Source organism: Danio rerio, chromosome 10 (assembly GCF_049306965.1).
Source record: "Danio rerio strain Tuebingen ecotype United States chromosome 10, GRCz12tu, whole genome shotgun sequence".
NCBI lineage: Eukaryota > Metazoa > Chordata > Actinopteri > Cypriniformes > Danionidae > Danio > Danio rerio.
Window position 1 is genome coordinate 11,680,790 of NC_133185.1, and position 16,775 is coordinate 11,697,564.

Genomic DNA, 16,775 nt, shown 5'->3' on the forward strand with positions numbered 1-16,775 from the left:
TCACCGGCTGGAATCAATGTCAGATGGTCTTCCTGCTCTTCTGTGGATGTCCCCCTTTCTCCTATGGATTGAAGTTCTCCTCTGTGGATGTTCCCCTTTCTTCTGTAGATGCAAAGCAACCTGCTCAAGGGAAGTGTTTATGTTTGTGTGCTGGTTTTACCAAAGAACTGAACTTACCTCTTTGAATTGTGTGTGAGATCCTTTCACAGCATCGCCACTTACCTGCATCCTCTGTCATGGGTCAGGTTTGATCTGAGCTCTTCTGTCTCAGGGCCTACTCACACTATGCCATCCATACCGTGCCCAGGCCCATTTCCCGGATCGTTTGAGAAGTGTGAGTGCGCTGAATCGGGCTCAAGCACGGTTCACTTGGCCGGCCCTGGCCCGGTTGGAAGAGGTGGGCCTGAGTGCGGTTCACTTAGGCTTTGGTGCGGTATGTTTGTAGTGTGAGTGCAAAACGCGCCAAAGCCCAAAACTGAAAGCGAGACGTGACTTTTAAGGGACTGTTTCATATGGATTTATCAATCATTCTTACTGTTCAAGGAACGCAAACTGCAGTAGTTTATTAAATATGCAAACCCCTCACTGCACCACAGCTACACCTTCAGCAGACCTCCTCATTCCAGCAGCACGAGGGCTTTATGATTACGAGCGCCAAAAGTGGCAGATCTGTTCGGCAAAATATCTTACTGTGTGTCACCGCATCCCTAAGGACTGTTTGGCGAAATATTTGACTGCATGTCACTGCATATCAAACGACTGAAACGATATAACTAGAGAAATCTCGACTGTGCTGCTGAGTGAGAGCGCTTCTCACTGAACAGCACAGCACCGATGGCGTAAGCGTGCCGAGGCCCGATTGTGGTGTGAGTGCGGGCCGGCCCGGTTCGAGGCAACTGTACCTAGTGTGAGTTAGGCCTAAAACTTTCAGTCTGAGCATCGTCTATCTGTGTATTCTGTCCAGCCTTGACATCATATTCTGCTGTTGTTGTTTCACTTAAATAAATAAAACTTGTCCTCCTTTGTCTTTTTTGTGTAGCCGTGACACAGACAAGAGAACATTACTGAATATATTTAAACAGATAAACAAAACAAGCTTGTAGCACAACTATTTTGTGCACTTTTTCGTTTCTGTTTCATCCTTTTACTTCTGCTCATCCTGCTTTTTTACAACCCCAGACACAATTCATTTTTAATCAGATATTTGAACAAAACAAACAGAGACTAAAATATTTTGAATGCACTTTTTTGTTTTTTGCTATATTTAAAATGAATCAATGAATGAATATAATATAACTAGTGTTGAGCAAAAATTTATTGAATTTATTTATTTAAGTGTGTACTGTGTTATAGCAATTTAATTGTCTATGTAACAAAATTGTTTTGCATAGTTTGGCTTCTGACTGTATGTATGTGTGTATCACATATACATAATAAATATAAAACACACGCAAATTTTACGTCAAAGAAAAATTACACGATTACTCTGCCCAGTACAATTAACATTTGAAGAAAATAAACAGTTTAGTCAAAAATTTTTTGCTTTGCATTTTTAAAGATGTAATCGAATGTAAATAAAATAATGTTTTTAATTTTTTGTATATATTTTGTAAGTTATATTTAAAATTTTAATTTGTGAATTGTGTGTATTTAAATATCATATGACATTGCTTTTTAATATATTATTGTAAATGATGCATATAATATTTTAATATTATAAATTGTATTTAAGCTATTTTATATTAAGCTATATTTAATATATCTGTGTCTGTCTGTCTGTCAATCTAATGTCTACAAACAAAAGTCTTTTCTGTCAATTTAATAATATTAAAATTACATTAAACAAACTATTTTAATACAATATAACCTAATTTCTACATTTGTTTATAATAATAATAAATACATAAAAAATATTGATATTATTTTAATTAATTTTGATTCATATAATTATAATTTGCTGGACCTATATCATATTGTAAATGTATATAATATAATATAATATAATATAATATAATATAATATAATATAATATAATATAATATAATATAATATAATATAATATAATATAATATAGGTGACGCAGTGGTGCATAGGTAGTGATGTCGCCTCACAGCCTCGACTCGTGCTGGATAAATTGGCGACCCCGGATTAATAAAAGGGGTTAAGCCAACAAGAAAATTAATGAATAATATAATATAATATAATATAATATAATATAATATAATATAATATAATATAATATAATATAATATAATATAATATAATATAATATAATATAATTACCCAGAGATGAGTTGCGGCCGGAAAGCCATCCGCTGCGTAAAAACTTGCTGGATAAGTTGACAGTTCATTCCACTGTGGCCCCGGATTAATAAAGGGACTTAAGCCGTCAAGAAAATGAATGAATGATATAATATAATATAATAATTATGCCGCATCTCTACAGTTTCTCCACAAGATGGCGGGCTTGACTTTAATGTAAACTGAGCCCTCAACAAGGAAAATATAAACATTTTTATCTACCCTCACCAGGATGATCGGTCGTAAATCATACCGTTGATGGTTGTTGCTTATCATAAAGAAAACAATACACAGAACAATGTTCTTGTAATGTGTGTCTTTCAGGGTTTATGGGCATGATTAATAAAATGAATCCTATAATCCAAAGTCAACACAATCTGTGTATATGCTTATAACTGCCTCCATTATATTAATAATTAGATAAACTGAATCCTGTGTTGTGCAATTTTAATTATAAATCCATAATATTTATAAAATTAGCAAGATATTCATACATTTTTGTAACACATTAATTGCATATCCACACCTCCATATTTCATCTGCCATGAGTCGAAACTCATTTAAACCCAGTGGTAAACTCAGACTCCTATTTACAGTCGCTTGCGATGATTGGCCTAATTCACCATAATTTATATTTCACATAAAACTGGGGAAACAGAAGGCAGATTTTAACAGTCTATCATATATTGTGTCATTAACAATGTTTATAAACATATATTGATTTATAAGACTTCAGATAATTTCAGACCTATTAAATTAACATTTAAAAAAGCCTGCTATGAAGTGTTCTCCTTTTTAGATGCAGGCCTAACTTTTTAATTTGTATTTATAGAGGAGACAGGTGCTGTAGATACAATGCTAGCTATTAAGTGACAGAGATGTTATCTTAGCAGCACAAACAGAACATGCATTATTTAGATTTAAACAGGAGAAGCTAAATATTAGAATTTACCCATAGTCTGAGTTAGTTGTAACACACTCTGGGGTCAGATATAACATTGTGATTTCTACTGGGCTCAGATATTACATTGTTGTTTTCATTTGTGTTGTCAGAAGTAATATAATTTCCATTAAAGTCAAATGTAACATTGACTTCCATCTGCAGAATCAGATGTAACATTCTCTTTATCGGTCGAGGCACCCTTAAGTATAACGTGAGTTCATTGATATAATGTACATGTGCATCAGCTTCAACAATTGAACACTATTTGTGTGTGCAGGCTTCATGGGCCCAAAGAGGACAGGTCAAACGTAACCGAAACGTCTTTTGGCTTTGAGGTATATATTTTTTAAAAAGACTGAAATTAAAACACATAAATCCAAATAGGGCAATCCAGTGGCGCAGTAGGTAGTGCTGTCGCCTCACAGCAAGAAGGTTGCTGGTTCGCTGGTTCGAGCCTTGTCTCAGTTGGCGTTTCTGTGTGGAGTTTGCATGTTCTCCCTGCGTTCGCATGGGTTTCCTCCGGGTGATCCGGTTTCCCCCACCGTCCAGACATGCGGTACCGTTGAATTGGGTTGGCTAAATTGTCAATATGGTATGTGTGTGTGTGTGTGTGTGTGTGTGTGTGTGTGTGTGTGTGTGTGTGTGTGTGTGTGTGTGTGTGTGTGTGTGAATAAGTGTGTGTGGATGTTTCCCAGAGATGGGTTGTGGCTGGAAGGGCATCTGCTGCGCTAAAACGTGCTGGATAAGTTTGCGATTCATTCCGCTGGGGCAACCCCGGATTAATAAAGGGACTAAGCGACAAAAAAAAATGAATGAATGAATAATTCCAAATAAACTTGCTTAATTGTTTCAGATAACAGAGTTTTGTTACAACTGTCTCAGAGTCCTGCCATGAACTTGTGCACCTTACAGCTAACAGCTAAAACATTAGGACCAACAATCTGCTATAAAAAAATATCAAAACAGACACATCATTTAACTTTGATGAGTTTAAATACATGAATTAATCTGAGACTAATCTATGTGTCAATTGAATTGTAGCTAGCTCCTGATTGGAGAGATTGGAAGCGATACAACTGACCTGTGTCGCAGCTATCTTCAGTCTGCCCCATATATTAGAAATGAAATAATCAGAAATGACAAAATCCTAAAAGATCACTTCTTTTTAATTTTTTTAAACAAGCCTATTCAACAAGATCTATAAAGTTTGAGTTTTAAACTTTTTAATCTATTTAGCTGATTTTCGAGTCTGGCAAGAGCACTTTTAGCTTAGCTTAGCATTATTCATTGAATCGGATTAGATCATTAGCAATTTGCTCCAAAAATAAGTTTTTCCTATTTAAAGCTTGACTCTTTTTTTAGTTACTTCTTGTGAAAAGTTTCGAAGACAGATGGAAAATGAAGAGTTCCTATTTCCTAGGTCGATATAGGAACTATATTCTCATTCTGGCATAATAATCAAGGAACTCTGCTGCTGTACCATAGCTGAAGCAGACCCAATGACTGTTTACATGGACAGCAGTAATCGAATTATTTACCTTAATCTGAATAAGACAATAATATGTTTAGGGTGTTTACATGAGTTGCTTTTGAATGTTTCTTTCATGATCCCATTTTACATGTTATAAGCACATAGATCAATTCACATGGTTGAGTCATCACACTATCCAAATTTTCTCTGGAGTTTCATGTAATTTCAGGAGTTTCCTTTTTAATTTGTCGACTTTAAATGTGGTTTGGCACTTTTACTTTCATTCAGGAACATTTCATGCATGATAAACGAGATATTGGATGTGCGTATGAAAGAACTGGTGGAAGAGTGTTGTTTAATTGGAATTTGATACAGCCGGATGGAAAAAAAACAACACTCCGCATTACACAATGTAGATGTATGTGGTCCTTTACTGATTCGGTGGTGCAGAGAATAGTGTCAAACAGCGGTGTGTGTATGAAATACCCTGTCACAAAATGCAGTGAAAATCCTACACTACTGTAATAGTTTGATTAAGGTGTTTACATGTCTGTACTGCACTTTAACAATGCAACTAAATTAAGCACACTTCACATGTCTTAATTTAATTTCTGCTTAGTTCAGATTAAGGTAATCATAAATCGCAGTTTACATGGTAGACTCTTAATTAGAGTATTGTCTTGATCACATTAAAACCAGATTATTGATGTCAATGTAAACCTACTCATTGATAATTTGCAAAACCCAAAAATAGTCTCCAGGTGAAGCCGTGGTCACACTGCACTTTTCTCTACATAGACTTCCATTCATATGCGTGCAAATGCGTCAGACTGGCAAGGCAAGCTTATGCAATAAGTTTTGCAGTTTGTTGCGTTGCAAAGTTCAAGCTTGGTGAACTCTGACCTGCGAAATCATATCACATGACTGCGTGAGACCTATCGAAGACCAAAACATGACCTCTCTACCATTTTTAAAAAAAATAGACCAATAACGAGTTTTTTTTATTTATTTATTTTTTTTGTCTAATTATCGTGTTTAATCCTGTCCCTTTTAACATAAGTCTCTAGTTAGTCTCTAGGTGACAACGCTGTGTAAGATCATTGCGCCTTCTGCAGCCATGGTACAGCTGTAAAGTTCCTTGATTATTACGCCAAAATGATAGTATTCCTAGTCATATCTGCTTAGAAAACAGCAACTTTTCTTTTTCCTTCAGCCTTAGTACAAAATGAATCTACAAAAGAGTCAATCTTTAATAGAAAAATTATCAAAAGTTTTTATTTTATTTTTTTGAGTGAGATGCTAATGGTCTAATCTGTTTCAATGATCTATGCTAAGCTAAGTTAAAAGTGCAAGACCCTGACTAAATGGATTCTAAAATGTTCAATTTTAACTGTGACTGTCGGTGACTTGTAAAAAAGCCTTTTGCCACAACATGGAGTTCTCTTTAAAGGCTGAAACCTGGCTGTGAAGTGCAATGACTGTTTTGGTATTTCACAATGTCATTCATAGTGTTCATTATCCCTTTGTTTGGTTTTAACACTTGACACGGTTCCTGGTAATGATGTCATCACAACACTTCGAGACACATCACAAGAGTACATGACGGCATATTTCCACTGACACATCCTGATGAAACTAATTTATACAGTGAGTCCTTATTCTGACCTCCACACCTCTTTTTGTGAGAAGGTAAGATGATATTTGAATGAGGACTTCAAGTACAGTTGTGCTTAAATCACAATCACAGTTCTTTTTTCATTCCATCAAAGGAATGAAACATATTAAAAAAAAGGATTTTAATAATAAAATGATAAAAAACATATTTTTTCCTGTCACATGAAATTAAAAGAAATTAAATTAAGGAGGAAACAGTCAATAAAAAATGTCATCATCTACAAGGCAGCAAAGAAACAGGAAGTTCTCAGCAACTCAGCACTTGTTTTGTATCGCAATGCTTCCATCTTCTTATCCCTTTAATAATGTGTTGATTCGATGTCACTTTCTCGAATCGTTAAAATTCTGCAATTATGGTGAGCAGTGGTAAACATGACCACATCAAAACTTGCTGTGTACAATGCATCTGCATTTGTTGTACAAATTAGTTGTTTGAATGAATAAGTAATATAATTCAGTGCTTTAAACGAATCAGTTAAGTGAATAATTCAGCGACTCAGACATTGCCGCCATCTGCTACCATAACAATATAATCTGTTGAATGAATCAGTACTCTAAAGGGGTCGATAATGATCTATTGTCATCGATATTGCCATCTACTGGTGAAGAAATATATGAATCAGTACTTTAAACGAATATATTGGGTGAATAATTCAACGACTCACACACTGACGCCGCCTAATGGCGTCGACATGCTGTTGTATAAATCCGTGCTTTAAATGAATGAATTAACTAAATATTTCAGTGACATGTACGTTGTCATCCTATGTTGGCATATTAATATAAAATCTTGCAATAATCTGAGCTTCAAAGGAATCAGTTAGGTGAATAATTCAGTGATTAATTATTCAATCAGTGCTTAAACAATCAGTTAATTGAATAATTCAGTGATTCACACATTGTCGCCACCTATAGTCAAAACTATGTGATCTTTTGTAGGAATCAATGCTTTAAATCAGGGGTGTAAAACTCGGTCCTGGAGGGTCAGTGTCTTGCAAAGTTTAGTACCAACCCCTATCAGTGATTAAGGAATCAATGAAGGTTTAAACGATAGGTTAAGTGAATAATTCAGTGATTAATGATTCAATTAAGGTTTAAACAATTGGTTAAGTGAATAATTCAGTGATTAATAATTCAATCAATGTTTAAACAATTGGTTAAGTTAATAATTCAGTAATTTATAATTCAATCAATGTTTAAACAATCGGTTAAGTGAATAATTTAGTGATAAATGATTCAATCAGTGTTTAAACAATCAGTTAAGTATATACTTAAGTGATTTAAGAATGCTTTAAAGATACATTCTGTTGTATAAATCAGTGTTTTGAATGAATGAATTGAATATTTCCCTGACTAGTTCACTGTCATCCCCCACTGGCATTTTAAAGTAATCGCTCACATGAATCTTTGCTTCAAAAGAATTAGTTAAGTGAATAATTGGTGATTTTAATTCAATCACTGTTAAAACAATCAGTGAATAGTTTAGTGATTCACACATAGTCAACACCTACAGGCAAAACATGTAATCTGTGTAATGTAATCAATGTGTAATGTAATCAATGTGTAATGTAATCAATGTAATCTGTTGTATGTATCAATGCTTTAAATAAATCAGTAAAGTGGCAAACTCAGTGACTCACATAATGAGATCACCTACAAGTGTAACGATGTAATCTGTTTTATGAATCAGTGCTTTAAATAAATCAGTTATGTGAATAATTCAGTGACTTATGCATTGTCGCCATCTACTCGGCTCACAATTTAATTTGTTGCATGAATCGGTACTATAAAGAATCAGTAAATTGAATCATTTAGCAATTCACACAGCACCATCTACTGGTGCGCATATGTAATCTGTTGTTTGACTGTGTTTAAAACAAACATATTGAGTGAATTATATGATGACACATACGTTGTTACATACTGACGTATTAATGTAATCTGTTTTGCAAACCAGAGCTTTAAACGAATTGGTTGATAAGTCAAGTGAATAATTCAGCTGTTCACTCTGTACTCTGTTGTATTATTAATTATTACTTTAAAGTGAATAATTCAGTGACTCATGCATTTTTGACATGTAGTGGCATAACAATGTCATTTGTTAAATGAATCAGCATTTTAAATGGGTCAGTAAAGGGAATCATTTAGTGACACACAAATAATTGCCATCTACTTGTGTACCAAGGTAATCTGTTATAGAAATCAGGGCTTTAAATGACTTTTTTTAAAGACCTGGAATAATGTCTAAGGCTCTTCAAATCAATGTATTTGCTTTTTTTTCATGTTTTTAAAGAGTTCAAGAGCTTAAATTTGTGTTTAAAGTTTTATGAAATCAAACTATAATTTAAAAAGCGCACCAACAATACTTCCTATGAAATCGGAACATATTTGCCCCTCAGACAAGCATCTTATGCACTTCCTTCAGCTTCCATATTAAAAATGTTCTTAGTTTCTACATCGCCTGCTGGTCTCCCACACACAAAAGCCGGAACCGCCTTCAAACATTTGTAAAATCCTACTCTGAAATCACAGAATTGGCTCTACAAAGTCTCCTCTCATTCTCTGGACAAGACATTATACAGAACAGCTCACATGTCCTCTTCCAGCACATCCAGACATTTCTTCTCTTGCGTCAGATACTTGTTCCTCAAAGCTCTAATGAGAGTACAGAGAATCACTCATACCGCAGGCGATCTGTTTACTGAATAGGGCAATCACAGAGAATCCACAGCTTGGCACGTACAGTAACATTAGTCGATGTTGTGCAGTTCCCAAGAAATGCAATGCATAACTTTATAGATGATAATAATTTGACTATTCAGTACATTCAGATTACAGATAATGTGGTCATCATGCTTATTACTGTTAACTAAAATTGAAACACTGAAACAGGTCAAATAAAAACTACAGTAAATTAAATGTAATGATTACATGTAATTTTAAGTTGTAATACTAACATAACAGACTGGAAATACACATAACTCCTGTAAATATTTTTTCTTTTTTAAATATTTTCTAAACGATTTTTAACAGAGGAAGGAAATTTTCACAGTATTTACTATAAATTTTGTTCTTCTGGAGAAGTCTTATTTGTTTTATTTTGGCTAGAATGAAAACAGTTTAAAAATCAACTGAGTTAGTAACTGAGTTACCTACCAGGGAAAGTAACTGTCGTGTTACTTTCAAAAAATCTTATTTGTCAAATGATTTTAAAATACATATAAAACATTGTACACTAACCTACACTGTTTTAAAGAAGACCCATGATGAAAATCATCTTTTGTAAGCTGTTTGGACAGAACTTTGTGTAGGTATATTGTGTCCACAGTTATACTGGAGTGATATAAACCCAACAAGTCTCTTTTTTATTTTTTACTTTCCTGATGTTAAAATAGGATCCAAATCGCTCCCATTTTGAGGTTAACCGCAATGTGAGTGTGGTTTCCCCGCCCACTGAATTGATTGACATCCATGTATTAACATGTCTCCATAGTAACGGGTATAATCATATTAAAATGGGAGTTTTTCGGGAGACAGAACAAAACGGGAGATGGGTCTGAAATAAAGGAGACTCCCAGGAGTGTTGGCAGGATCACCACAGTCGCGTGTCAGTACAATTATAACAAAATATAGTTTGTAGACATTAAATCAATTTTATTTTGTAGATTAATATAACAGATATCCATACAGCAGTGGTTATTAATGTGTATCCTGTCACATTTGCCATGTAAAAACAGTGCAAAGTAAATTGCACACACGCGCGATGTGTGTGTGCGTGGACTTAATAACATTGTGCGTGATTCATCGTCACAAAAAAGCTTGAATTGAACCTTTTCTAAGCCCCGCCTTCCTTAATTACTCTTGCTACGCCTGTCAAGCTTTCGTGCCTGGCCCGTCTATTACAATATGTATGTGTCGGTCTCAGACATTGCCAGGTGTAATTTTTATTATTAATTATAATTTATCATTTTTAGCAAACAGGTAAGATATCAGAGAAAGCCAGACAAAAAAAAAGAACTGCAGTATGCATTACAATTTTCATGACATAATAGCAACCTATTAGAAAATAATTTAATAATAATTTAAGCTAGGTTAGCCCAGACACCTTGTACGCTGATCATTTAACAGCTTAGTTCATGCACAGCAGGAGAGGTGACATTAAAAATTAATCTAATAATAACTAATTAAACCATGATGTCTCTATTTTTAACCAAAAAGCCTGAGAGACTATTGTTGTGCAAAGAAATGTAGGTTTACTAACCGACGAGGAAACACGTATGGATAGTGCTTCTACATAATTCATTCATAGAAAAAACAGTCAGAAAAGGGAAATTGTGGAATTTTTGCCAGATTTTTGCATCATTGCCCATAACAATGTACAGTAAGTCACCTATAACTGTCAGCACACTGTTAAAATTGGACCTTAAATTTGTCCTTAAACATATTACTTCATATTTCCATGTTGACCTCATAAGATTAAATAAATGTGCAGTACAATCAAAAAGATGTTGGTAACCAAATTGTTTTTGGGGCGGCAATAACATTCTGTTATTTCTTAATATCCAAAAAGTGCCAATACTAGCATAAAAGTTAATTTGTATTATTTCTATGTTAAATGAAATAACAAAAGTTAAAATTCCTATAACTAATGTGTAGCCCTTTTTACAGTAGTTTGCTGTAATCATCTACCTGCCTTAAATTCACAATAAAATTATGAATACTACATATTACTGTGAGTTTTCACAATTAAATACTGTGAAGCGATACTAATGTCATTTACTGTGAAAAATTACAGTAAATTGTTGTGAAAATCTGGACATTTTTAGTGCATGCTTGTGTGCTCTTTATCCAGTTTCCATTGTAATTTGTAGTTAAGTGGACAAAAATAAATAAATTGAAATGTAAATCAAAGTATAAATAGCAGAAGTAAACAAACAGATTTTCCCTACCATCAAATATTAATCAGACACCAAATATAAAAACAGTCACTAACCCGCTATAACGTCGTCACCAATGACTAAATCTCCAAAAACAGATGAAAACATTGGTGAATTGTTGCTCTGACATGGACATGAGGGATATAAATTACTGAAAAACAGCTGTGGGTGAAGTATATTGATTGCAAGTGCTCAGTTTGTGATCACATTTGGGTTTTGTTTTGTTGACAAGTAATTTCAAATATTCATAGCTTAAAACGAATGTAAATATGATTGCTATTAGTATGACTACTATGGCGAAGGCTTAAACGGAGCAGTGCTCGTAATATCTAGCGAAAAATAAAGAAAAAGACAACTGGGAAATGACAACTGGGAAATGACTGGGACAGACCTCCTGAGTGTAGCTATGGTTGCTAAGCCACGATTGGTGGGTGACGCTTTTTGGGTGTAGCTTTGCGAAGGATCAATTAACTCCACAACAAATACATAAAATTCTCATTGGTAAAGTTCTTACTGTAGTATTTCTCACAAACGTTACATGAGATTTGCTTCCTTCATGTCTGTCACTGTGCTGTTAATCTGACAAAGTCGAGGTAGAGTTGAGCCACACTTTTTGCCGCTTTTCCACTATCGTGCTGAATCGTTCTTTAAACAGAACTGTTCCATTACGCGCCAAACCGGGCCAGACAGCACGGATACGGTTTCATTTTCCACTGTCGTGCTGCGACAAAGCTCTTTAAAACATTACACAAAACGCATCAGTAGTTGCCTTGGTAACGCAATGTAAACGGCTCCCTTTGTTCAATTAAAGTTAAATAAGAGCCGAAACTAGGTTTTTTTTTTCATAAAAGCGAAAGCAACCATGTGACTAAACACTGTTATGCCCTCTATCAAACAGGGGTGCTAAATATTTAATATATTTTATATTCCTAAAAAGTCATATTTAAAAATAACTATATGAATATGAAAGCAGATAGCACATTTTTTAGTAAAACAAGTGAAATGAACCAAGTCAAAATGTTCATAACAAAAAAACAACAACAATAATCATAATTTATAGATGCAAACTGACACTGAAGCATTTTTTGTACTCTTAAACACTCGTTCCCACAAGACAACCATGTAGCACAATTAGCATATGACATCATATTTGTAGTGAGGTGTTGAAAAGATACAAACAGTGTCTGTTTTTCAGCTGTGCGCCTGCTGTGGGGTGTGGGCCTCTCTTGACAGTCAGAGGCCCTGCTGACCCCATCCATAATCCATCCTCACACATAAATGCTGATATAAGCTCCACAAAGTCCACACGAAAGAGATCACTTAGATTTCTAAGAGCCGATCTGAACAATAATTGACACAAAGTACAAGTTGCTCCTCTAACTCCTTTTAGCTGACGGAGTGTCATGTGTTAATATTAAAAGACATTAAATAACCAGCAGAAACTTTAATCTCCTCTAAATTGAATGAAAGTGCCGTAGTGCTATTTAAATTTAATCATTTTTATTTTCAAAAAGGAAAAAAATAGTAATGACTAAATTAAATTAAATTAATGATTAAATTAAGGAATTAATTCATGTTATTACTTAAATTTGAATAGGGAGCTGGGCTTTCGTTTTGTGCATCGTTCCTCTGGGGGCTCCGGTTTTCCTCAGTCCAAAGACATGCACTATAGGTGAATTGAATAAGTTAAACTGGCCATAGTGTTTGAGAATGTGTGTGAGAGAGTATGTATGGGTGTTTCCCAGTAATGGATTGTGGCTGGAAGGGCATCTGCTGTGTAAAACATATGCTGGATATATTAGCAATTTATTCTGCTGTGGCGACCTCTGATAAATAAAAGGACATATAAAGAAAAAGGAAAATTAATGATTAAGTCAATATTGAAAGATATAAACTCACTTTTGAGAAATAAAGTCAGAATTCTAAAAAAATTAAGTAACAATTACATGATAAAAAGGGAAAATTCTAGGGTATAAAGTTAGAATTTTAACTTATATCTCGCAATTCTGAGATTTAGTTGCAATTGCTTAATATAAATTCACAATTGCGATTAAAAAGTGAGAATTTTGAGATTTAAAAAATCACATTTGTGAGTTATTTAGTAGTTTCCTGTTGTAGAGACAGACCTTAAAGACGTATGCATGGATGAATTGCGTTAAACTATAGAATACAGAAGTAATAAATAAATCCGATATTTAGGCTTTTAAAGGGGATTAACCAGCATAAAGCCTGCACTTAACAGCCACTTTAATAGGTACACCTGTCCAACTGCTCATTAGCGCAAATTTCTAATCAGCCAATCACATGGCAGCAACTCAATTCGTTTAGTGACACCTAAGAAAGGTGATTTAAGGGACTTTGAAAATGGCATGGTTGTCTCTGCCAGATGGGCTGGTCTGAGTTCAGAAACTGCTGATTTACTGGGATTTTCACGCACAGCCATCTCTAGGGTTTACAGAGAATGGTCCGAAAAAGAGAAAATATCCAGTGAGCAGCACTTCTGTGGGTACAAATGCCTTATTGATCCCAGAAGTCAGAGGAAAATGGCCAGACTGGTTCCAGCTGATAGTAACTCAAACAATCACACATTACAATAGAAGTATGCAGAAGAGCATCTTTGAACACACAACGTCCTTGAGGCTGATGGACTAGCAAAAGACCACAGCGGGTGCCACTCCTGTCAGCTAAGAACAGGAAACCGAGGCTTCAATTCACACAGGCTCACCAAAATTGGACAGTAGAAGATTGGAAAAACGTTGCTTAGTCTGATGATTCTCTATTACTGCTACGACATTTGAATGGCAGGGCCAAAATTTGGCATGAACAACATGAAAGCATAGATTTATCTTACCCTGTATAAATTGTTTCAGGTTGGTGGTGGTGGTGGTATAATAGTGTGGGGGGTATTTTCTTGGCACACTTTGATCCTATTAGTACAAATTGAGCACCGTGTCAACGCCAAAGCCTACATGAATAATGTTGCTAACCATGTTCATCCCTTTATGACCACAGTGTACCCACCATGTCATAAAGCGAGAATCATCTCAGACTGGTTTCTTGAACATGACAATGAGTTCACTGTACTCAAATGGCCTCCGCAGTCACCAGAACTTAATCCAATAGAGCACCTTTGGGATGTGGTGGAATGGGAGGTTCGCAGCACAGATGTGCAGCTGACAAATCTGCAGCTACTGTGTGATCCTATCTTGTCAATATGAACCAAAATCTCAGAAAATTGTTACCAGCACGTTGTTGAATCTATGCCATGAGAATTAAGGTAGCTCTGAAGGCAAAATGGGGTCCAACCCGGTACTATGAAGGTGTACCTAATAAAGTGGCCGTTGAGTGTAGCGCCAGGCAGCATACAATTAATTTCCATTCCTCTCAATGATTTCATTTACTTCACAGCCTGCAACTGTCAGAAATCAAATCAAAACAAAACAAAAGGCTTCAACAGATATATAAGAAATTGCCTCTGGAATTTAAACAGAACCACTCTTTTTGCCCAATCTATCTAGCTTTAAGATAATTATATAAATATATTCACAGTTTAACACGACTAAAAAAATCTGGAGACATAAATAAAACATTCCTGAAATGTTACAATTGTTTTAACTCCACCCTCACAGCGATCCCATGTTGCAAAGCCCTCCCAGTGGAGTGTGTCATCAGACTCCACCCACTTATGCTATGCGCTGATTCCCCGCAGAGCCGCCCTCTCTCAGTCATCTGAATGTGTGTGTGTGTGTGTGTACTAGAGAGAGAGAGAGAGAAAGAGAGAGAGAGATTAGCTCTTCTTCCTCCAGCATTAGGGCCGAACAGTGAGGTGTCAGCGAGCGCATCCGGACACAGGACAGCAGAAGCAGCTATGGCCCTGCTCGATCTCGCCCTGCAAGGCTTCGCCATCTTCGGCTTCCTCTTATTCCTCGTCCTCTGGCTCATGCACCTCGTGTCCATCATCTACGTGTAAGTGAATGAGGTTTTTCATTGATTTCTGATGCGATGCACTGATCGCGTGCTGGAAATGCAGCGCCGCAGATCTCGAGCTCGTTCATTGTGGGTTTGTCGCGTCGCGTCGTTTTGCTTGCAGTGCAGATTGGGGTGAGCATTTGAGTCTGGCTAACAGGAACACAGGTTTCCTCTTCACGCCCTTTAAAACATATGTACATGTACCAAACTGTTCACGTCGCAAGATGACGGAGGAAGAGCTGTATTAATATTTATTTCAATCATACACACGTTAGCCTTTGGCTAGTCGCATATTAATATCGTTTCTGATCGCTAGCGATGATGGTTAGCTTAGCTGCTGCGCACTGTCTTGTTATTTAATTCTTTAGTTTAAGAAGTCTAATGGGTTTAAAGTCACTCGGGGGGTCATTCCTCAAAGGGTCTGTCATTAAATTTAGCCCAGTGGGAGTCAAAGCTGCTCCTGCTAGCTTCAATGGACAACCGGCTTTTGTAGTTTAAATGGTATATAGTTGTAAATAAAGGAGTTTTGTTTGGGTAAATCGTGGTTTGAAAGTTTGTTGTTAAATAAATTAAATAGTTTACTGTGTATGCTTGTTTATTGTTCGTAATGTTTGTATGTAGCCTAGTATCAACTAGATCTGCCCATCCCATCTGGTTAGCACACATATTTGAACATAAACTAGTCATCAGGTTAATTATTAATGCCATTTTTTGCAGATCATGTATATGTTTTGAAAACATAAATATTTTTTATCTCTGCTTACAAAGGCTTTGTTTATTTGAAGTCTTATCAGAAATGCAATAAAACATAATTATTCTGAAATATTGTTTCTATAAAAAGGTTAAAAATAAATCTATATGAATTAAAACATGAAATTGAATTTTATTCATGTTTTTAAAAACTGAATTCTCTGCAGTCACTAGTTAGTTTCAGTGTTGCATGATCCATAAGTCATGTAAAACAGCTGTGGTATTTTTGCAGATGCTGTGACGTATTACCAAATTTAAAATGCATTTAGTTTATTTAAAAAAAAGAATTATTATTCAATAAACCGACCAGTAGTTCTTGATTATGCTGTTATAGAAGATTTCATTTCGAGTTACATTTAATTTAGTTTTGTTATTTTGTACTATTTATTAATCAAAATTAATTTCAAATATGAAAAAGAAGCAGGTTAAATTTGATCATAAGAAACTAAAAATTGACCATGAAATGTTATAGAGCATAATAAAACTTTAAAATATTTTCTAAAGGGGTGTCACAGTAGCGTGATCACCTCTCAGCAAAAAAGTCACTGGTTGGAGCCCCAGCTGGGTCAGTTGGCATTTTTGTGTGGAGTTTGCATGTTCTCCCCTTGTTCGCATGGGTTTCCTCCAGGTGCTCCAGGGTCCCCCACAGTCCAAAGACACGTGTTACAGGTAAATTGAATAAGCTAAATTAGCCTTAGTGTATGTGTGTGAATATTTTCTGAAGGATCAT

The 16,775-nt window shown here is 35.3% G+C and overlaps 1 protein-coding gene across 2 annotated transcripts in view; it reads left to right on the top strand.

Annotated features, from left to right (window-relative positions):
- The first annotated feature begins 15,049 nt into the window (after window positions 1-15,049).
- Window positions 15,050-16,775, top strand: part of ugcg (UDP-glucose ceramide glucosyltransferase) — a 58,482-nt gene continuing 56,756 nt past the window's right edge. Inside the window, exon 1 of one of the 2 annotated variants that reach the window (XM_073913984.1) lies at window positions 15,050-15,292. Coding sequence is in view for 1 of the 2 variants with exons in the window: in NM_001024207.2 (NP_001019378.1) it covers window positions 15,195-15,292 (98 nt within the window). In the remaining variant the exon portion in view is untranslated. 2 annotated transcript variants of the gene reach the window in all.